This window comes from Pipistrellus kuhlii, unplaced genomic scaffold (genome assembly GCF_014108245.1).
Source record: "Pipistrellus kuhlii isolate mPipKuh1 unplaced genomic scaffold, mPipKuh1.p scaffold_m20_p_49, whole genome shotgun sequence".
NCBI classification, from domain to species: Eukaryota; Metazoa; Chordata; class Mammalia; order Chiroptera; family Vespertilionidae; genus Pipistrellus; species Pipistrellus kuhlii.
Window position 1 is genome coordinate 627,395 of NW_023425550.1, and position 23,509 is coordinate 650,903.

General features: G+C 44.2%; 2 protein-coding genes across 15 annotated transcripts in view; one reads left to right on the forward strand and one right to left on the reverse strand.

Annotated features, from left to right (window-relative positions):
- The window catches only part of MTMR1 (myotubularin related protein 1), a 62,731-nt gene extending 43,921 nt beyond the window's left edge, over positions 1-18,810 (forward strand). For 9 of the 10 annotated variants that reach the window (XM_036413076.2, XM_036413074.2, XM_036413065.2 and 6 more), the window contains 6 exons: positions 2,446-2,631; positions 3,077-3,283; positions 5,656-5,748; positions 13,798-13,911; positions 15,295-15,471; positions 16,450-18,810. In XM_036413076.2, coding sequence (XP_036268969.1) covers positions 2,446-2,631; positions 3,077-3,283; positions 5,656-5,748; positions 13,798-13,911; positions 15,295-15,471; positions 16,450-16,611 — 939 coding nt within the window. In that variant the 3' untranslated portion in view covers positions 16,612-18,810. The remainder of the gene's footprint in view (positions 1-2,445; positions 2,632-3,076; positions 3,284-5,655; positions 5,749-13,797; positions 13,912-15,294; positions 15,472-16,449) is intronic. The other variant, XM_036413066.2, reaches the window with a different exon arrangement.
- A 1,162-nt stretch (positions 18,811-19,972) lies between these two features.
- Positions 19,973-23,509, reverse strand: part of CD99L2 (CD99 molecule like 2) — an 80,783-nt gene continuing 77,246 nt past the window's right edge. For all 5 annotated transcript variants that reach the window (XM_036413079.2, XM_045572569.1, XM_036413080.2 and 2 more), the window contains one exon: positions 19,973-22,783. In XM_036413079.2, the coding sequence (XP_036268972.1) occupies positions 22,719-22,783 (65 nt within the window). In that variant the 3' untranslated portion in view covers positions 19,973-22,718. The remainder of the gene's footprint in view (positions 22,784-23,509) is intronic.

Consider the following 23,509-nt stretch of genomic DNA (forward strand, 5'->3'; position numbering starts at 1 on the left):
GCTGCCTGCTGCACATCCCTTACTGGGGATGAGCCCGCAACCAAGGTACATGCCCTTGACCGGAATCAAGCAGTCCGCAGGCTGACGCTCTATCCACTGAGCCAAACTGGTTTCGGCTTCGTGAGCTTTTGACATGATTAAGTACTTTCTCCTTTTCAAAATACTTTTCCTTTTTTTCTCTTTTCCTTCAACCTCTGGCTGATCTTCTCTTGCTTTCTATTCCTTAAATGTTGGCCTTACTCGGGTTCCTGGTCTTTATTTCTCTCTTCACATTACATGCGGTCCTTGAGCACCATGTGCCAGACCTTTATCCTCCACTATAATCCACATGTCCTTGGCTTCATATTGGTATGCACAGCTCAGACCTCTCTTCTCAGCTTCAGACCTGTGTATCCCAAATCCTGTAGGCCTCTCCACTTGAATTCCTCACAGGCATTTTGTATTCACTATACTCAAAGCCAAACACTGTTTTTTTCTAATAGTGTATGGGATGCCACATGCCACTCTTTGGCCCCTTGAGTATGGCTCTTCCACAAAATACCACGGCCTGGGTATTTTGAAGAAGTTTAAAAAATTTGGCTCTCAAAAGAAATTTCAATCCACTTATGGGCATTTGGGTTGTACTGTTGATATTTGGCTCTGTTGACTAATGAGTTTGCCGACCACTGTATCCCAGTAAATAATACCACCATCTCTCAGGCTACCCAGTCAAAAATTATAGGCATCAGTGTCACCTCTTGTGCTGCCCAGTTCCATTGCCCCCATCAGCACCTTGTCCTGCTTCTTAAATATATCAACTCAGGTGCATGTCTCTCTCCTGGTGCCTCTACCATGATTCCTTCAGCCGGGTGATCACCTGTCTCTGAGCTGGTCCACCTGCACAAGGTGTCTTCCCCCCCCTCCCCCCCCCGTGCAGTCCCTTCTGTCCCTATGTAGCCAGTGATGATTCTACAGTGCAAGTCTGATCCAGAACCTGACCATTCTGGCCTCCTCTCTTCCTGCTCTCATCACTGCCTGGCATCTTTAACTTAGAATATAATGTTTTCAAGATTCATTCATGTTGTAGCATGGGACAGTACTTAATTCCTTTGTATAGCTGAAAAGTGTTCCATTACATAGTTAGACCACAATTTGTTTATCCCTTCATCCATTGATGGGCATTTGGGTTGTTTTCACCTTTGGCTATTTTGACTAGTGCTGATGTGATCATTTGTGTACAAGTTTTTGCTTAAATACCTGTTTTCAATCCTGTGGGCCTGGGATTGCTGTGTCATATGGTGATTCTATATTTAACCTTTTGAGGAGCCACCAAAAATTTTCCCCAAAAAACTGTGTAATTTTAATTCCCAACAGCAATGTATTAGGATTTCAACTTCTCTACATTCTCATCACAGATGTGCTTTAAAAAGTTAGATCATATTTTGTTATGAGATTACCAAGGGGTGAACCATATTCCCCTTTTTTGTTACAATTTTAGTTTACTAAAATTACTTAAATAAATATCATTGTTAGAGATTTACAAACAATTTTATTTTTATTAATTTTGTGGTTCTATAACTTTTTATGTTCAGATAGATGGCATTAACAGAACTTTTTACACCTAATTTCCCTTGAGTAAGATCCATTTCTTAATGGGTTAAAAACTTACAATGGGTGATAAGATTATTTTGGGTGAATTGTATCTCTATTAAAAAAAAAAAAAAGTTGCCCTAACCAGTTTGGCTCAGTGGATAGAGTGTCAGCCTGCAGACTGAAGGGTCCTAGGTTCGATTCCGGGCAAGGGCATGTACCTTGGTTGCAGGCACATCCCCAGTTGAAGGTGTGTAGGAGGCAGTTGATCGGTGTTTCTCTCTCATCAATGTTTCTAACTATCCTTTTCCCTTCCTCTATGTAAAAAATCAATAAAATATATATTTTTTAAAGAAGTCAAAATCCTAACCCCTGGTGCCTGTGAATGTGGCCTTATTTCAAAAGAGAGTCTTTGCAAATGTAATCAAGTTTGATGAGGTCATTTTGGATTAGGGTGATCCCTGATCCAATCTGACTGATGTCCGTAAGAGAAAGGACACAGACACAGGAAAAGGACTTGTGATGAAGGGCAGAAATTGGAGTAATGTGTCATAAGAATACCTGGGACCACCAGAAGCTGGAAGAGGCAAAGAAGGATCCCCCCCAAGAGGGTTCTGGGGGAGCATGGACCTGCCAATATCTTGATTTTGGACTTCCCTACCTCCAGCACTGTGAGAGAAGACATTGCTGTTGTTTTAAGCCACTCAGTTTGTGGTGCTTTGTTGCAGTGGCCACAGAAAAGTCAAACGAAAGATGTATCAAGTTTATACTAAACAGATGAGTTTGTTGCTTCTTTAAATGGTCTCTATTTGGTAATACTAGAGAGGACGAAAGTTAACTCAGATGAAGTGATGTCTTTCTTTTGTCTTTTCACAGGCAAAGGGTGGAGGATATGAAAGTGAAAGTGCTTACCCAAATGCAGAACTTGTCTTCTTGGAGATCCACAATATTCATGTGATGAGAGAGTCACTACGTAAATTAAAAGAGATTGTGTACCCTTCCATTGATGAGACTCGGTGGCTATCCAACGTGGATGGGACACATTGGCTGGAGTATATCAGGGTAAAGAGGGCCAGTCCCTTACATGCTTTCTGGATAGGATTTCTCTGTGTTGGTGCCATAAATCTGTATCCAAGTGGTTTCTCAACGTTGCAAATTAGCACATCTTTGCTGTGTGCTTGGGCTTCCTTAGTTTCTATGAGAAGCATTCAGACTTTGGTCTTCTTTGGGGGGCTTCTGTGGTATAATAAAAAGAGACAGTGCTTACCTTACATCAGGTCTTTTAAGTACATTTTGGCTGTTATAGGAAAGGACCCTAGTTACTGCTATAGTTTTTCTCAGTATAAATTTCCCCCTCCCGTGATACTATTAATATTTTCTAGTGATTTTCAATTCCTTGCATTCTTGTTTGGCTTATTGATCTGAATTTACAATGTTCTCCCCAGAATTATTTTTGTTATAATACAAATTATATGTTGCTTGTTCTAATGCGCTTTCTTTTCTGAAGATGCTTCTTGCCGGGGCAGTGAGAATTGCTGATAAAATAGAATCTGGGAAAACCTCTGTGGTGGTGCGTTGCAGTGATGGTTGGGACAGAACAGCCCAGCTGACATCTCTGGCTATGCTGATGCTGGACAGTTATTACCGTACCATTAAAGGATTTGAGATTCTCATAGAAAAGGAGTGGATAAGTTTTGGACATAAATTTGCACTGGTAAGTTGAGATAGGTTCATGCTTCAACTGTTTTGCTCCATTATTTGCATGTGCGTATCACAGAGCATATATGTACACACATATACATGTGCATAGGCTTTCTGCTCTGTATCATACCTGAATTGCCATAATATAATACTGTGGACCCTCAGCATTGTACATTTCTGTAGGACATTCTTTTTTTTTTTTTTTTTTTTTTCTTTTAACATAGATATAACCTTTCTTTTTTGTCAGTCCTCACCCAAGGATATTTTCCCATTGATTTTTAGAGAGTGAAAGAGAGGGGGGAAGACAGAGAGAGAAACATCCATGTGAGAGAGACACATTGATTGGTTGCCTCCTGTACACACCCTGACGAGGGCCAGGGATCAAGCCTGCAACTGAGGTATGTGCCCTTGACTGGGAATTAAACCTGTAACCCTTCAGTCTGTGAGCTGACGCTCTATCCACTGAGCCAAACTTGCTAGGGAAGTATGGCTTTTTAAAATAAAAGTTGAGCCTGGCTGGTATGGTTCAGTGGTTGAACATCAAGCTATGAACTAGGAGGTCACTGTTTGATTCCCAGTCAGGGCACATGCCCGGGTTGTGGGCTTTATGCCCAGTGTGGGGCATGCAAGGAGGCAGCTGATCAATGATTCTCTCTCATCACTGACGTTTCTCTCTCTCTCTCTCTCTCTCTCTCTCTCTCTCTCTCTCTCTCTCTCTCTCTCTCTCTCTCCCTCCCTCCCTCCCTCCCTCCCTTCCTCCCTCCCTCCCTCCCCCCTCCCTTCCTCTCTGAAATCAATAAAAATATATTTAATAAATAAATAAATAAATAAATGTTGAGGTAAAACTCATATAATATAGAATTAACCATTTACTATATAGAGTTTAGGCCCTGGTCACTCCCCAGTGTGAATACCTCAGAGTCTTCCTATAGCCTATAGGATTGTGGGTAAACACCTCAGCACAGCATTCAAGGCACTTGGTGATCTGGCCTTAGTCCACCTTGCCAGCCTCATTTTGCCTCCCTTCCTGTGCTTCATCCTCTGAACCTCAGTTGTGCCCAGCTAATAATGGCACCCTGATGCCCCCATTGCTTCTAATATATTGTCCCCCTGGCAAACCAGGTAGCAGGCATCTTCCTGTCCTCCAAGGTTTATCTCAAATGAGACCTCTTCCATGACTGACTTAGATGGCTTTCCCTCCTCGTTCCCTCATCTACCCCATATTAAGATGGCCACTTGCTCCTTTGTGGCCTTGGAACACTTTATTGCCCTTATTTATAGGTCTTTATCCCATGACTAGACCATAAATGAATTAATCATCAAGCATGGTGCTCTGTCTCATTTGTCTTTGTACCCCAGATGCCTAACCAAGGTCCCAGACTCTACCAGACACCATGAAAATGCCTGAAATCCCGAGGGCCAGGCAAGATGTGTTACAGACATCATAGGAGTTCAGTGAATATCTATCAGAAGAAAGAATCTCACTTTTGATCTGGCTTATTTTCAATGGTTTTTATCAGTTCTATTTATGTGATTGAAATTACCTTTTACTTTTTGTATGAATCTATTAATATCTTCTAAAATATCAAGCACTCTGAAAGACAATTATAGCTATCAATTATATCTCAACTGAAAAAAATTAATACAACATTGGACTCCTAGAACAAGGACCTTAGCCATTACTATTTCAAGAGTGAGATTTTTGGGGTTCTCTGAGTCATAGAGAATTGCTTAAAAATTGTATATTGTTAATGATTATTTTCATTCTCAGACTTTCCTGACATTTCTGAACAATAGAAAAAATGTGTTTCTTCTCACTTGTGGAGAAAATGGCAATCATAATGTGCTTTATGAGCTGCTAATTGGTAGTCTCAGGGTGACACTGTGCACTTGGTGTGGTGGCTGGGAGTGACCCCATCATTTGGACTGAAAAACGCTGGCTCTTTGCTTATAACTCTTGATCCCAATTGTATGAAAGAAACATTATAAAACAATCAACATGTAAAATTATAGTACACTGAATTTTTTTTTCTAAGACTAATGAAAGCGAGTTCAATTCAGTGAACATTTTTGAGTACCTATTATGTACCAGTAATTCTGTTAGGTCTTGAGACATACGAGTGAGACATGATTCTTTTTTTCTTTTAATCTTTATTGTTGAAAGTATTATATACTTCCCCCCCCCCCCCATTAATCTCCTCTAGCCTGCTCCACCCTATTGTTCGTTTTTCACAGGTTATGCATATATGCCTACAAGTTCATTGGTTGATCTCTTCCCATCCACCCTCCCTAGTCTTCCCTCTGAAGAGACATTATTCTTGTCACCAGGCAATTTTGAGAGAACCATGTGTACATTAAAACACTTAATCTCTTGCTTCTTTACAGAGAGTGGGCCATGGCAATGACAACCATGCAGATGCTGACCGATCTCCAATATTTCTTCAGTTTATTGATTGTGTTTGGCAAATGACAAGACAGGTGAGAGATTTAAAATACATTTTTAACCTACACAGTCTGTTTCAAACATTCCTTAGAGTTGAAGAGGAAACTTTCATGTTCATTCAAAATGAAGATGTGTGTACAATATTAATTCATTTTGATTCTAATTTATTTAGTTTTTTTTAGAAATATAAGCAGAAAATTAGAAACAACTTCTCAACAAAAGTTACTTTTCTTGTGCAAGTGTTTTTTGTCAGCATCCTGTCACCCAGCCTTGCAAACCAAGGCCCTACTCCTCAGCCATTCTACTACTCTTGCTCCCTTTCTGTCAGTGCAAGGAAACACAGTCCTCTGCTGGGTCGGAAATGTAATGTGTTAGAAATGGGGATTGGACCAAAGGCCAGCAAAGGGGATTGACCAGGGAATCCAGGAGTCTCCATACCCTTCCCCCAGGCCACAGCCCCTCTAACCCCAAGGTCACTGAGGGAAATGACTATTCAAGAACCAATGGCAGATAGAAAGCTGCAGAGTATTTTGTCATCTCCTGGTGCTCAGTTCCAAAATCCCAGTACACAGGGCCCTGGTAAGCAAGAAGCCCACACATGATACACAGGGCCCTGGTAAGCAAGAAGCCCATACATGGACCACCTTTCCCTAAGCCAGTTGAGCCCATGGGGGCTTTAATTCAAAGCAGACCATGAGGTATGTACTATTTTTTCCCCTCATCTCCAACATTCAAACCCGAGTTTGAGGATTTACCATCATGATAAGAGATTGTGCCATGGAAATGGACCTAGAATCAGAAAGAGACAGAGCTAGAGCTAGTCAGAGAGATAAAGACAGAAACATCATGAGAGACAGAGAGAGGATGGCAGAGGGGCAGAGAGAGAAGGTGGCAGAGAGAGACAGGGACAGAGAAAGAGAGGGGCAGGGAAAAAGAAGAGCCAGAGAGACAGTGTGGTAGAGAGAAGCAGAGAATGGGGCAAGGAGAGAGGGCCAGAAAGAGGTGGAGTAAGGGAGGTATGGGGGAGGTGTAGAGACTGACGGTGGGGGCCAGAAAGAGGCAGGAAGAGGTAGAGAGGGGTGACAGAGGGGCAGAAAGGCAGATATGGGGGGTAGAGATGTACAGAAAGAGGTAGTGGGGGAGACAGAGAAGGGGGTAAGAGAGGGGAAAGGGCAGGTAGGAGAGAGGAGAGGTAGAGTGAGGAGTGTAGGAAAGAGAGGAAAGGTCAGGAAAGAGAGGGGGACATAACAGGAGCAGGGACAGGGACAGAAAGGCAGAGCGGGACAAGGACAGAGAGAGGGAAGCAGAGAAAGGGGAAAGAGAGGGGTGTTAGAGTAATGAGTATAGGAAAGAGAGGGGCAAAGAGGAAAGGTCAGGAGAGAGAGGGGGACATAACAAGAGCAGGGACAGATACAGAGAAAGGCAGAGGGGGGCAAAGACAGAGAAAGGGAAGCAGAGAGAAATTGGAAAGAGAGGTAGAGAGTGGTAGAAAGAGCCAGAGGGGCAGGGAGAGACAGGCAGAAATAGGCAGAGAGTGGCAGAAAGTGCCAGAGAGGTTAGGGAAGGGCAGAGAAAGAGAGACAGAGAGGGGTGCAAGGATACAAGAAGGGGGCAAAAAGAGCAGGAAAAGGAGCAGGAGGCAGAGTGGAGTAGGAGAGGCCACAGAGAGGAGTGTAGGAAAGAGAGGGGATGAGAAAGAAAGGGAAGAGAGAAGGGGCAGGGGAGAGAGGGGACACAAGAGATGGCAAAGAGAGTAGGTAGGAAAAAAAAGGCAAAGAAGGAAGCAGAGAGTGGGGTGGGGGCCTTGGAAGGGAGTAGAGAGAGGGAAGCAGAAAGGGACAGGGAGATAGAAAGGCTGAGAGCTAGAGAGGAAATGTATAGAGAGAGGGAGGGGGCAGGGTTAGAGAAAGAGAATCAGAGATAGGGAGAAGAGGTGGGGAGACGGGGAGAGGCAAGGAGAGAGGTTGGGAACAGGCAGAGGATTCTTCCCTAGACCAGTGCAGCTCAAACTTAATGGAAACACAGAAATCCCCTCTGCCTTATAGTAAAACTGGAGGCTTGGTGCATGCATTCATGCATGGTGGGGTCCCTCTGGGTAGGCTGCTGGGATTGGGCCAAAACTTGCAGTCCAGTGCTACCTGGAGCTCCTACCTGCTGCTCCAGTTCATCCTGGCCCCACCGTGCCCAGTGTGGGCTCATGCCCAATCAGTCCCTATCACCATGAGCCCTGTGTCTGGTGCCCTCTCAAGGGCAGTGGCCTGTTGGATAGGGCTGAAACCCGGCTCTCGGACATCCCCCAAGGGGTCCCAGATTTTGAGAGGGCACAGGCCAGACTGAGGGATCCTACTGGAGCACGATGGGCCAGGGAGGAACTGTGGGAGGGCTCCAGGGTGTGCCCAGCCAATCTCACTCAGTCCCAATGGGCAGGACCCCATCAGCAAGCTAACCTAACAGTCGGAGCATCTGTCCCCTGGTAGTCAGTGAACATTATAGCGACTGGTTGACCAGTGACTGTCTGCCCCCTGGTGGTTAGTGCATGTCATAGCGAGTGGTTGAGCAACCTTAGCATATCATTAGCATAGTATGCTTTGATTGTTCAGTTGTTCTGCCGTTTGGTCTATTTGCATATTACCCTTTTATTATAAAGGATATAGAGTCTGATTTGTGAGTCTGGGGATGAGCCTGAGAATCTGCATTTCTAACAAGCACCTAACACACATGTGTCAAACACAAGGCCCGCGGGCCAAATCCGTCCCGCCAGGCCTTGCAATGTGGCCCGCACTGCGCTGTCATCACTGCACTCCGCTGTGTTTCCATCACAATGACAGTTTATGACTGTTCAGTAAAACATTCGGCCCACGATTTAGGCTGGATTTTAGATTTTGGCCCCTTCTCTGATTGAGTTCAACACCCCTAACCTAACAAGTCATGCTGCTGGTGCACAGATCACACTTGCTGTAGCAAGGATCTAGAGAGCATAGACATACCTTTAGAAATAAAGTAAAAAAGGGGCAGCAGATCAGAGCAACCAAAGTAAATTCTCAGAATCCTTGGGCCTCTCTTGGAACTTAGTTTTACTTTTAGACCAGGGAGCTGATTGGGCTCAACAGTCATCTGAGTGCCAGGTCACCGCTGACTGAAAGCAGTCAATTAGAAGATTGTGGTGGTAAAAGGAATGTTCTCACAGGCAGGCACCCTGCTATGAGTGACAGATAGGTAATAGCAAACTCGTACTCAGAAGGCTGGCCAAAAGTCTCACTGTTTTGTGTGCCATGCACTTCTTGCTGTTCATGTTGATACCAAGCCAGTAAAAAAATTAAATGTTGATTACATTCAGGTTAAGAAAAGGAAGTATGAAATCCATCTTAGAAAAAAATGTATAGAAAGGTTGAACACAGCCCAGCTGGCATGGCTCAGTGGTTGAGCATTGACCTATGAACCAAGAGGTCATGGTTTGATCCTGGTCAAGGCATATGCCTGAGTTCTGGGCTTCATCCCCAGTGGGGGGTGTGCAGGATGCAGCTTATCAATGATTTTCTCTCATTATTGATGTTTCTATCTCCCTCCTTCTCCTTTCCTCTCTAAAATCAATAAAAATATATTTTTAAAAAATTGAACACAAAAAATAATTCTGATGCTTCTGACAGGATAAGCACCACTTCATGGATATGAAGTAGCTTATTACTCCCAAATATCTAGGTAAATGTGTGTCTGTTATTAACTTCCTCAATCTGACTATCACTTGTCATGTTGATTAGTGCCTATTTTATGTCTAATCTGCATCATTTTTGTACTGCTTGTTTTTAAGAAAGAAAATAAGGCGTTTGGATTAGAAAATTTCAGATGCCTTTCACAGCTCTAAGACTCGGTCCATGAAATGTGCATAATTATTTTTAAATGATATTGTTAGTGCATTAGATGTAGAAACATAAATGATTAGTCTTTATCAATTAAGGCACAAGTGAATGGATGTAGATTGTTAGAAAAGATGTGTTAATAAGATTAACTTATTTTTAGGTTGTCTATTGCTAAATCAAGTAAGTTAATGCAGTGTAAAGCTGTCAGAAAACTCAGAATAAAATTAACTAACCTCCTTTCACAAATTGATATAAAATGAGATAAAGGGAAAAGTAATTGAGGGATTCTTTAGAAAAGAGTCTCAAAGACATCCTACAATATCCAGACTTTAACAGACTCTACCTTTTTGATAAGTTTAAGTTGTTATTTTTGTCCCTCAGGGAGTGCAAAATTTTATTATGGATTTCAGTGGAGTGTTTAAAACCACACTTTTTAGGTAAATGGCATAGTTTCCAGGAAAAGAGGCCAAAACAAATATTGCTACTTACCCTAATGAAATGTTTTCTGAGTTGAATTTAATGCCACAATGCCCTTTGAATGAGAATAGCAGTTGAGGTGAGTAGATGGAGCCTTTGCATTCCAGTGTCTTGAGTGCTGATGGACTTGGGCTGAGTGCCACCCCATTGTCACCTTTCATAACTGGTGCCCACTAGGCCAGAATAAGGCTTAGAATCAGTGGTTGTAGAATGCACCTAACTGAGCTCCCAGATCTAATGAAGACTCATAAGATTAAAAAATCCTATATAATAAAAGCATAATATGCAAATCAACCAAATGGCAGAATGGTCGGTCGCTATGATGCGCACTGATACCAGGGTGCAGATGCTCAATGCAGGAGCTGCCCCAGTGGAGGTCAGTGTGCTCCCACAGAGGGAGCACTGCTCAGCCAGAAGTCGGGCTAATGGCTGGCAAGCTCAGAGTCGGTGGAGGGAGCCTCTCCTGCCTCCACTGCAGGCAGGTGGTAAGGAGTGAGGGGTCATGGACTGCCAGAGGGTGCTGGTTGGGCTGAGGGGACCCCCCCCCCGTGCACAAATTTCATGCACTGAGCCTCTAGTATGTCAATAAAAGTCTCGCTGTCCTGTTAGTAAACATATTTTTAAATGTTTGAAAAGAAAATAGATTTTTCCATTCCTATCCTTGATTTAATAAAGCTTCAATATGCACAAATGTTATATAGTTGCTTAAAATTAAGCTTCATCGTTCTAGTAATTTGTGAATAGGGCATAACTAAGATGCATAGCAAAAGACTGGGAAAGTGGACATATAATACACTTGGCCTTTTAAAAGCCATTTGAAATGTAAGGCCATTGTCAGAGTTTAAGGGGCAATCTTAAAGACTCTGGGAAAAGAGACTCTGGGAAAAGATTAACCAATAGCTATTTTTTAACATGTCAGCCAGATTTAGTTGATCATTATTTTAGTTAATCTTAGAACAAGAATGCTAACAGGAACAACCACGACAGCTCCCAGAAGTTTCTGAATAAGTGGTATTCTCATGGGGCTTTTTAGAACAGAATTGTGTGTTTAAGAGCAATCCTTAAGATGGAGAGAAGCTGACCTTAATCCAAGGTAGCTGAGCAGAACTGGTTAAGTTGGAGATTGGAATATCCTGGTGAGGAAAATAATTTCAGTTGGAGTTTGGACAGTCATGACTAAGCTAAAAAATAAACTTATCTATCAGTGACCCTGGTTGTCACTCTAGAGATCACAGGATTAGTCATGATAATGTGCTAACATCACTCTGAGTGGAGAATAGTCTTTACACTGACAAAACATGCTGGGTAGTTCTATTTGGTTCTGCTTTAATTGGCTTTGTTTCATTTAGTAGATGATTAATATTTTACTATGTTTTTTTGTGTGTGTTTTTGTTGTTCTTTTTTAAATTTTTATTGGGGTTACATTAGCTAACATAAACATATAGGTTACATGTGTGGATTACTAATTTACAAATCCTGTATACACTCAGTGGCCAGATTATTATGATCTCTGAACCCATAATAATCTGGCCACTCAGTGTATATTCTATATAATAAAGGGCTAATATGCAAATTGTCCCCTCCACCAGGAGTTCGACCAGCAGGCAGGCCGGCCAACCGCCCATGTCCCCTCCCGCTGGCCATGCTGGCTGACCCCACCCATGCATGAATTCATGCACTGGGCCTCTCTCTATATATACATATACTGAGTGGCCAGATTATTATGCATTTAGAGATCATAATAATCTGGCCACTCAGTGTATAGAACCATGAGCCCACCCTCCAAAGTCAAATCTTCTGTCACCTCATATAAGGACCTACTTTTCCCTCTCAACTCCCTCCCTCTGGCAACCACCACACTGCTATTTGTGTTCATAAGTTTCAGTTTTATATTCCACATATGTGTGAGGTCATATAGTTCTTAGCTTTTTCTGTATGACTTACTTCACTTTGCATAATGTTCTCAAGGTCCATCCATGTTTTGTAAATGATGCTATTTCATCCTTTCTTATGGCCTTGTAGTTCTCCATTGTGTATATATACGACATATTTTTTATCCAGTCCTCTATCATAGGGCACTTTTAAAAAATATATTTTTATTGATTTTTTTACAGAGAGGAAGAGACAGGGATAGAGAGTTAGAAACATCAATGAGAGAGAACCATCGACCAGCTGCCTCCTGCACACCCCCCACTGGGGATGTGCCTGAAACCAAGGTACATCCTTGATCGGAATCGAACCTAGAACTTTTCAGTCCGCAGGCCAACACTCTATCCACTGAGCCAAACCGGTTCAGTGGGCACTTTGTTTTAAAATTAGAATTCTGGCACAGGGTAGGACCTGGGCCCTTCAGTACATGCCTGTTACTAGAATCATTATTATCATTTCCAGATTGCCTTCTCATGGCTACTAAATACCAGCTACTGGCTAGAACTTCCTAGCAAAGGAAAAGTCTTTGTTAGAATTCTCCAAATCCCATTAAGAATTAGCTAAAACAGCCCTAGCTGGCTTGGGTCAGTGGATAGAGCGTCGGCCTGGGTACTAAAGGGTCCAGGTTCAATTCTGGTTGAGGGCACATGCCCAAGTTGGGTTGAGGGCTTGATCCCCAGTTGGGGGCTTGCAGGAGGCAGCCAATCAATGATTCTCTCTCATCCTTGATGTTTCTCTATCTGTTTCCCTCTCCCTTTCTCTCTGAAATCAATAAAAAATATATTGAAAAAGGAAAAAAATTAGCTAAAGTAACCGTTGAGGTAATTTTCTTCCTCATTCTGTTAATATGGTGAATTTCACTAACTAATTGTTTTGTAACATTATTGATTTTCAAGTGTTAAACCAACCTTTCCTCCCTGAGATCAACTCCACATGTATTGCTACCCTTTTTATGTATTGCCAGGTTCAATTTGCTTATATATTGGTAAGTATTTTTTTGGGGGGAGGGGGTTGTTCAATGAGTTTTCTCTATGGGAAGATTTTAAATTATGAGTTGTTTCTTTAATACAAATAGACTTTCTATTTTTCCTTGAGTCACTTCTGATATATGCTGTGCCTGTAATCCCCCCCCCCCCCACTCTTCTCCATGGCCCAGAATATACCTCCATGTAGAAACCTGGGACAATGGTAGGGCTCACCTCCCTGTTTCCTTTCTGTTGTGGGACACAGCCCCATGGTATCTATTGCTAATTTCTGAAAACAGATGTTTCATATATCTTGTCCAGCTTTCTAGTTGTTTCTGGCAGAAGGATGAATATGAACTTCTACCATCATGGAGATATGGGAGCTCCATGAGCTTTTTTTTTTTTTTTTTTTTTTTTTTTTTTTTTTTTTTTTTTTAGAATTTTAATTAAATTTTAGAGAGAGGGGAAGGGAGGGGGAAGAGAATCATGTATGTGAGAATGCACTATTGATCAGCTACCTCCTGCATATCCCCCCCCCCCGGGGGATTGAGCCCACAACTCAGGCATGTGCTCTGACCAGGAATTGAACTAGCAGCCCATTGGTGCATGGAAGGATGCCCAACCAACTGAGCCACACCGGCCAGGGCTCCATAAGCTTTTTAGGCATTGGTAAAATTTTTGTTACTTCCAGTTCAGCCAGATCTATAAGCTTGAAACTATAGATGGTTATGTGGGTTCCATCTTCCTTTGAAGCTTTAACTATATTCCAAGTTGTGTCAGCTGTCTTTTCACAAAAACATTGGTACCACTATGTCTTAGACATTGAACTTTAACCTTATTTCTCTCTCCATTTAAGTTTCCTTCAGCGTTTGAATTTAATGAGCTATTCTTGATTACAATCTTGGATCACCTGTATAGCTGTCTCTTTGGGACTTTCTTGTGCAATAGTGAACAGCAGCGGCTCAAAGAGGTAAGTGTACTATATCCTGTCCATTGCTTTCCAAGTTGCGCAAATGCCTTTCCCATTACGTACCACTATAAAAGGGGGACTGAATGCAGAGGGACCTAGGTCTAGCCCTTTTTTTTTTTTAACCAAAATGTACTCTAAAAAACAGCTCTCTTGAGATATAAATATACCTTTTAAGTGTACAGTTCAGTGGTTTTTAATATAAGGAGTGTGCAATCATCACCATTTTTCATAAAATTTTTGTCACCTAAAAGAAAGTCTATAACCATTAGTAATCACTTCCCATCAGTGTATAGTAAGGGTCCAATTTCATTCTTTTACATGTGGTTATCTAGTTATCCCATCACCATTTGTTGAGAAGACCATCATCTTTCCCCCATTTTCTTGGCACTCTTATTGAAAATCAGTTGACTGCAAATGTGAGGGTTTGTTTCTGTATTCTTTTCTATTCTACTGATCCACATTTATATCCATCCTATGCACCACCACGTGTATTGATTACTATAGCTTTGTAATAAGTTTTGGAATTGACAAATGTGAGACCTCCCAATTTGTTCTTTTTCAAAATTGTTTTGGCTATTTGGAGTCCCTTCAATTATGCTGGTGTTTCTCTTATAAATATAAAATATGAAAAGGTCCTAATTAAATTTTCTGAGTCTGGACAGCTTGTGAGAAAGTCAGCTGCCTTGGGAAGAACAGAATGGTAGAAAATACTCTTGGCCTCACCATTTTCTTTTGATTTTGTCACTGTGCTTGATCCATGTTTAATGTTTACCTGCTCCACTAGGATATTCTCATTCAGATGAGCAATGTAAATGATGATAGCATTTCTAAACATGAGCAGTGTAAATGGTTATAACATTTATAAACCATGTACTGCAAAATCAGGTGGAAGGGAGATATAATTTAATGATATATTGACTTCTCTATATAAGGCTTCTCCAGCCTGCAACCCTGGTGTGTTTTGTACAAGATAGTCATGGTTTTCCAATGAAAACAACCTTATCTGTAAATTCTACCCAGTCATTAATATTAAAAACAAACTGCAAACCAGAATTAAAAATGTATTTGCTATGGATGAGCCCCATTATTCCCTGGTTGTTAGAAAGTTCTCATTCTGTCTTCATACAGATGCAATTGCTAGATGTTAACTAACTCAGCATTCCATTTTTCCAGGACAGTAATCAGTGTGTGTTTTCATGTCATCCTTAGCATGATGTGATGCATGACAGAGGGAAGGGTGTGGGGCTTAGTAAATTGAATTCAAATAAGAATTCGAATTCAATTCATTTGTTATGCAAGTCCTTTTCTTTATGTAATACAAATTCTTGAGGATCTAAAGAAAAGCTGAATGTATCTCAAAATATTCCCGTTTTTGTTTTTCAGGATATACATACGAAGACTATATCCTTATGGTCTTATATCAATAGTCAGCTCGATGAATTTTCTAACCCCTTCTTTGTGAATTATGAAAACCACGTCTTATATCCTGTTGCTAGTATGAGTCATTTGGAATTATGGGTAAACTATTACGTGCGATGGAATCCACGAATGAGGCCTCAGGTATCTTTTTGTTTTTCTTCTTTTCAAAAGAGCACGTCTTTCTGCCACCCTAAGGGTAACAGCCTGGCCTTGTCCTCAAAGCCCTGTGTGGTCTGACCCCAGCCTGCCTCTCCTGCTCACCTCTCACCAGGTCCTGCTGCCCCTCCCCTCCAGCATTCCAGAACCTTCCAAGTATTAGAAGCATGTGCTGTCCCTTCTACCTGGATCACTCTTCCCCCACCCTTTTCACACACATGCTTGCTTCATCCCACAGGGAGCAGTGTGAAGAGCACATGCTCTGGGGGTGGGGGGTGCTTTTGGACACTCCACTCCTACCAGGCCTGTTAATTTCATCATTTATCTCCACCAAAGAGTGAACTGTCCAACCATGGAGCCAATGATGATGAGCCATTAGAGGGTGTTAAGTGGTTGTGCCTAGCTATATGGAAGGAAGGAAGGAGTGAAGAGCCAGTGTCCCCAGGGGACTCGCCTCTGCTGGCAATGCCCTCTCCAGGGGCTTCTGCTAGCTCCCGTTCCAATAGATGAAAATGAATGAAATTTCAAGTTGTAGAAAGTGCTGGTTTAACAGAAGCATTTTTAGTCAGTAGAGCTATTTATAAAATTGTAAAAATTCAGAGGTAATGGAGGTATGTGTGCATGCAAGGGGCACAAGCCAGTAGCATTTTACGACCAGTCTGAAAAGACTGTGTGTCCTTCTCCCAGTCGGTACCTGTGGCCTTGCCTGATGCCCAGGTTGAGGTTTCACTTGAGCCCGCTCGTGTTCTCTGGGAATTTGGCCAAGCTGGCAGGAGAGCACAGGGTGACAAAAGCATCCCTACAGGGTTAGTTGGAGCCTCCGGCTCCTGTGTCGGGAGTCCCTGTAGCTTGGCATGAGGACACATGGGCATCTTGGTTGTGAACTCATCCTGCAGTGAGAAGCATCTGCATGCTGAAAGTGCCCTTGAGTGGCTAACGCAGCAATGTTCTGCTTTCCCCCAGATGCCAATTCACCAAAATCTCAAGGAGCTGCTGGCTGTGAGGGCGGAGCTGCAGAAGAGGGTGGAAGACCTGCAGCGGGAGGTGGCCACTCGAGCCTCATCCCCATCTGAGCGGGGTTCCTCGCCTTCCCACTCAGTCACACCCGTGCACACCTCAGTCTGATGCTGTAGAGACGATGGTTCCGGTGAGTCCAGCCACCGAGGCCATCCTGCAGCTCCACTGCTCTCCCTGATGACTCAGGCAAGGGTCCTGCTACCTGTTCCGGCTACAGATTGTGATCTTGTCTTTTAGTATTAGGCCCACTGCCTTCCACATCTGGACGGCACTTCCAACCAGCAACTTGTGTGTGGCTAAGTGCCAGCTCCCACTATCATCTATAGTTTTTTGTTTTCTGAACATCCCATTTCCCTCCTGTTGGGTTTCTCGGGGTGGCTGTCTGTCCCATTGACCCTGTGACCAGCCCAGGCGCTTGGGAGAAGCCATAGTGAATGGAACACAGTGCTTCGGTTCAAGAAAGTCTCATATCCTTTCTTTCCTTCATTAAAACAAACACCATTTACTTAGAGACCATGTTGCCAGCCCCGGGCTTCTTTCAGCTCCTCGCTACAACTTGACTGTTTTAAAGTTAACTATTTTTTGGGGGAAATAGACCATTGTCCTCCGTTCTGGAGTTCTTGCAAGGGGGCCCCTGTACCAATTACTGTTGTGTACATGTAAGGTATTTTTTATAAAGATAAATATGCATTTATTTTCCTATGTCCTTTTTTATGTTTTTACCAGTCACTCCAGGAGGTATCTGCTAACTGGACTGTGTGAGAAATTCTTTTCAAAAATAGCTCATGATAACTTTTATGTGGTACATTTGACACGTGACTTGAATACAATCGTTTAAAAGGCACCGTGTCTAGCCTCACCCAACTTTGGTACTTGCCCCGAGGTAGCCTAGGCCACTGATGGCAATAATAGCAGTTTCCCTTGGGAGAGGACTCCGGCAGCTCTGCGCTGGCCTCCCCGTGGGCTCCTTCACAGAGCTGTCCACAGCTCCTGGCCTGTCTGACCTTGCAGCCTCCTGCTTCTGAGTCCACTCTCACCTGTTCCCTGCCTGTCTGAAGATCACTTTCATTCAGTCTATTCCTATGACTTCATGTCAGTATTTTAAAGCAACCACCGAGCTGTGGCTTCAGTTGCCAAAAGCAGAACATGCACTTCCCTGGGTTTTCTCATCACAAAGCCAACCTTGTCCGGCCAGGCCTCTCCTCCCAGTTTTGAGCCTTCCCTCCTGACTTTGGCACTCTGTCAGCGTGGGTAGGAACTAATTTACCATCAGCTGGTCCATCCACTAGAGCTAGAGCTGAGTTCCTCTGTGTGGTGTCACAGAATCTTGCACCCACCCCAGCAGGTCACACCCTCCCCCTGCCCTGCCCATTTTTTGCCAGTCACTGGAACCCCCTTCACTGCGGGAATTAAGCTTGCCTTTGGAGTCAGGGCGCCTCAGAAGCCCATAGGATTAGTGCTGAGTACAACTGCATTGGAATATCTAGTTTGTTTAATTGATGCACAGTCTTACATATTGACCTTATTTTTGAAAATATATTCTTAAACAAAGATTTTTTTACAAATAGCTAAGAGAGATGTTTTTTCAACTTGGAGCTTTCTGATTCTTAAAGAAAATTATCTGGTACTCATAAACGTATCAGAAGTACTTCTTCAAAGTGATTTGATTACCTAAAATGAATTCTCCATTTTTATCAGCTGGGGATTTGTTTCTAAATCACAGTTCAATTTATATTAGCTTTTGATTTATGCTCCCAACATATCTGAAAGCTTATTTACAAATGGATAAACTGGATTATTCATTGATACTCTGATTTTTTTTTTTCTAAATGGAGACATTCCCTTTTTTTTTGTTCCCTAGAAATATCCTTAACTCCCCAGCTGCACTAAGACTATTAAACTTGGTGGGGACTGGATGAGGCTTCTGACAGAACCAGAGTAGCAGAGTGGGTTTAGTCTTGCCCAGGTCAGCTAGCGTGGTGCTGGGCAGTGTGTGGGCCTAGCCTGGGCTGCCACACCTTCCTCTGCATGCGGGACCCTAGGAGGAGCCCTAGAAACTCCCCTTGGATTTGAAAGCAGCAATCAAGATCATTCTCCTTGATATGTTCCTAGCACAAAACTATTTCTAAAATAATTTGAAGTATAGTTTTGTTACCTAAGCAGTTTTTTTTTTCCCCCCCCGGTTTTATTTAAGTGTACTAGAATGTAAAACCTTTACGGTGCAGATTTTTAAAAACTGGTACAGTATCGTATTTGCCTCATCTGATGCACTATATTACAATCTGTAATTAAAATGATAATATCTTTGCTCTGTGGTTTCTTTTTTTCAAGTGTTTTGGTAGATTTTTCCCCTTGGGGAAAATTAGCAATGGTAAACAGTCAATCCATGTTATTTTATGATGTGCCTTTCAATAATTGAATTCATTTACTAAAGTCATAAATGCAATTTATCTGAAGTCCTCATGATTTGGCTGAAATGGGTAAGTACTGTGATTTAGAAATCTGAAATGCCCCTTGACCTTAACCTTGAAAAAAATGTTAATGACAAAGGAAAGGACTGGAGACACCTGAGAACCAGATGCACCTCTGAGGAGGCAGGGCTGTCTTTCCAGGCCATGAGTCCTTCACCCTAAAACTGGGTGCACTTCTAAGAAGCGCACATAAGGAATGCTGGCCTTTGGGGGGTGGGGGTAGTTGTAAGGGCTTGGATGAAACCATGGTACCCCTGAGGCCTACCCTTCTTAAAAAATCCTGGGTTCCTGTCCCTTTCCACAGAGCAGTCACTGGAGCTGTAGTTCTCAGCGGTGACAGCTGAGTAGCAAGGCTAGGAGGGCCACTGTGTGAGACCCCAGTTGGCCATACAGAACCCCTGCACTGAAAAGTCACTCAGTGGGTTTGGGTTTGAAGACTTAGTGCTGTTTTACTACCAGAACAAAAATGTCACCCACCTCAATGTGGAAGTCCTCCCAGTGCCCACCGCATCTTGCTCACGCTGAAATGTCAGGTTGTCTTTTCTGTTTATAAGTCAAGCTGTGGGGTCGTGACAAGAGCACACTTTATCCCAAGCAGGCCATTCCACACGCAGCAGCAATGAGTGATGGGGTGCAGGGCCCCCCTCCCTGCTCAGTTTGTCTGGCTGAAACCACTTCCATGCTGCCTTTTGTTGAAGAAGGCAAAGCAGTGGGCTTGGGAGTCAAGAGTCTGGGGCCTGCCTCTGCCCTCCCGCCCACCCCTTACCCCCCACGCACCCTGGAACATCAGGCAAGTCACTGGATAGCTCCAGGCCTTAGCTCCTTATACCCTGAGGGGGGCCAGCCCCTGGAAGCCCCAACCTACCCCTCTCCTTCCGGAGAAAAACCTTTGGCTGGGGAGGGTGTGGGGGAGGTGGGCTCCATTATCATAATGAAGGAAAAAACAGCATCATCTGACAAAGGAAGGGCCTTAAACACCATCACAATGCAAGAATCTCTTAGGTTCCATTTTATTTAATGCAAAGACGAGACAGTTTACAATTCACACTTAAATACAAGCACATAAAAAGTACTGGGGACTCGATCAGTCTCTATTTCTTCTTCCTCCGAGAACTGGTACTAACGCCCAAGCCAAGTAGCCAAGGCAGTGGACTGGCACTGTTCTGTGGGTCTGACCTGAGAGGGTATTCCACCCCACAAAGCTGCCATGTCTCCTTCCTCCACGGGCTCAGTTATTAACACTGAGCCAGCTCTCCTCCCCCGCTTCCCCCAACCTGCCCACCACGTTAAGCTGATAAGGACTGGCTCCTTTCAACTGGCCCTTCTAATTCACTCACTGTGTCTCCCTTATCACCTGAGAGAGGCCTACACCAGCCAATGCAACTTGCAGATAATCACAAAGTTACAAAAGCCCTGTAGGCTTCTGCAGGTATCAGTACTCCCCCTGGGATGACAGCTCGGCAAATGGGTGGCTGAGTGATTTTCCAGGCTTGGCCAGCCACTAGGAGAGAGTCTGAGCACGCCTTCTGCAGAAGGCACCCAGAGAGCTAGGAAGGAACAAAATGGGTTTGGCAACTGAAGTCAGTGCTGCTCAGAATGTGGCTTTACTGAGTGTGTTTACTTCTCAGCCCAGATGGAGTAGTGCAGGCTCTTTGCCATCACAAGCCTAGGGTTAAAGCTAAGGGGAGAAACCCAACAGTGCTAATTCCGGTGCCAATCCTCACCATGCCAAGGGCCACACAGGCTAATCGCTCCTCATCCTACTCGCTGCTGTGGCTGACTTCTCTATACATGTGCACAGTTCCCGGTGGCAGGTAGAGAAGTATTTAATCGCATGCAAACGCTGGCCCTATGTTTCCCCTTTAAAGGCCTCAGGAGGGCCTTGGTGCCCAGCCATCCTAACGCAATCCCTCTCTGACTCCTGTCCTTAGGACACTGGCTGTCCCTGGGTCCTGAGGTCAACCAATCTATGTAGCAACAAGACACAGGTGCAAAATTCTTCATAGCTGCCTCCAGCCCAGCACTGGCCAGGGTTCAGGCCATTAGCTCTTATCATCATTGGGATGGAGAAGCCAAGCAAAGTTGACAACAATCTGGCTAGTAAGGGCTGGGAGGTGTTAGAAACGGGCATACCTTGCAAGCAATGCCTCCCCTGCTCAATCTCTTGGAACCTGGGGAGGCCACATTTTCCTTCTTTCAATGTCCTATGCTCCACACCCCATCAAAGACACACACTCCTGGCTGAATGGGAGGTACCCCGACACAGAAGGCATTTTAGGACCCACAGGCCTGCATTGGGAATGGATCTGAAGGGCAGCACTGAGCCACACAATCCAACCGAACTGATTACCATCACACAACGGAGTATGTTTTTAAAACAAGTGCATAAATGAACACATGGGGCATCCATTAGATAACCTATGGGGTCTGTTCAGGTTTCAACTGTTTCTTTAAGTTGGAGTTGGCTCTCAGCTCAGCAGACAAGGAGCTAACATAGAGCCTGGGAGACTGGTGGGGCCTCCCGTGCAGGGCAGAGGCACATGAACTTGTGTACATAGGAGCCCACCTTCCTGCTGACCTTCATTATGCTTTCAGGGAGTGACTTTTGACACTCCCAACTCATAATCAGTAGACGGTGACTCCACATTCTAGCTCAGCTTCTAACAGCAGAGTTCCCAGAAACAGGCCAAAAAGAACATTCCAGGAAGTCAGCTCTGCTCCAGCCCAAACAAGATAGTGCCAGGTCAAGTGAGGAGCCAGTCCTCAGGTTCTGGTGTTTCCCGCAGTGAGCAGGCCCCCAGTGCTCATCATCAGCAGGCCAGGCAGTATATCTATAAACTTGCCAAGGCAGGCATATGTCGTTAAACCAAGCAAACATCCTTTCCCTCCCCTCCCCTCCCCTTTCCCTCAAATATATTTCTAAGCAAACAAGCATGCTTCTGGCTTTGATACTCATTCTTGATGTCTAGCTTTTGCTACCAAATAAGGACACAAGAGGGAGGGGGATAAATGCATTTCTAGTACATAAATGATTCCTAAAAACTAATCATGTCAGCCTGGAGACCACGTCCAATCCCCTGTGGAATCAGAAGGGAATTAGACCTGAGAGTCACAGCTTCTACTTGTCTAGAAAATTCCTAAACTCTGAGGGCAGGGCTAGCATGCCATGCATTTTTGCAATTAAATAAATGTAAAACATAAAGCTCTCTGGAAGCCCAGCAGCAGGTGTCAAACTGGAATTGGAAAGGACAGAAATGACCCCCCCGTACCTGGTGTTCACTCGTTTGTTCCTTGCAGGGTCTCTAAGCACCATGTGTGTTAGCTGTGTTAGTTCTCTGAGGTCACACCAGGGCTGCCTTTTGGCAGAAACCCGCCAGTGAGTCAGTGTAATAACTCAGGAATCACACTACCCTGTGGTCTATCTCTTGTCTGCTTGGCCTCCCTCAGCTTGGTCCCCCTCCCCAGCTCAGTGAGGTCTGGGACTGTCTAGTTTTGGGGAGTAGGTGACCCAGCAGCTCCCAAGGCTGGATTTTAGGGTACCTTTGGCAGGGAGGGCACCCCACACTGTCTGCAAGGCAGAGAAACCAATCTCACAAACACCAAGAGCTCATCCAAAAAAAAAAACTTAGAACAACGAGAAGCCAATGATATCAAAGGAACAGGACAGCAGCTGTGGGTCCTAATGAAAGAAGGATCTTGGTCCTCAGTGGCAGGACCACTGTGAGCGGCTGCTGCAAGGGATCCTCAGATCCGAGGCGGCTGGGGCTGCGGTGGCTCTGCGGACTGTGGTGGCCGTTCTGAGTATTTCACTGGGAAGAGAAGATGCCCATTAGAAGGGATTCATGTCCATGCTGCACAGAAGGCACAAATACACAAGCCAGCTCCTGCTGGGGACAGCGAGCTGGTTCCCTGTCTGTCCTGTCCAGGGGCTGGGGCAGCACAGCCCTGCCTGGCCAAACTCCCCTCTAGTGTAAGGTGACCAGACGTCCCGCTTTTGACAGGACATTCCCGATTTTTAACAATTTGTCCTGTGTCCCACAGCGATTTTAAAAAAAATCGGGACTTTTTTAAAAACGCCTCAGGACAAATTTCATCCTAAGCAAGTACTCATCCTAAGCAAGGGCGTGGGGCACCCTGTGCACCCCCACTGCTGCTGCCCGCTAATATAGCCACAAGATGCCTACTCAGCCCCTACTGAGGAAAACAGCCTTTCCTGACCACCCCACTCGAATTCTGGAGCCATAGGTGGTATCTACCCTGAGAAGTTGACCCCTCCAGGCCAGTAGACCTTAAGCAGCCTCCATTGCTGGTGGCTCCTGCACCCAGAACGGGCTTCATGACCATGAAAGAGCCAAGGAGAGAGCGAGGGAAGGAGGGACGGAGGAAGGAATGGAGAGAGGGAAGGAGGGAAAGAGAGGGGGGAAGGAAGGGTGGAGGGAGAAAGGGATGAAAAGAGGGAGAAAGGGAGAGGGGGAAAGGAAGGGTGGAAGGAGAAAGAGGAAAAGAGGGAGAAAGGGAGAGGGGGAAAGGAAGGG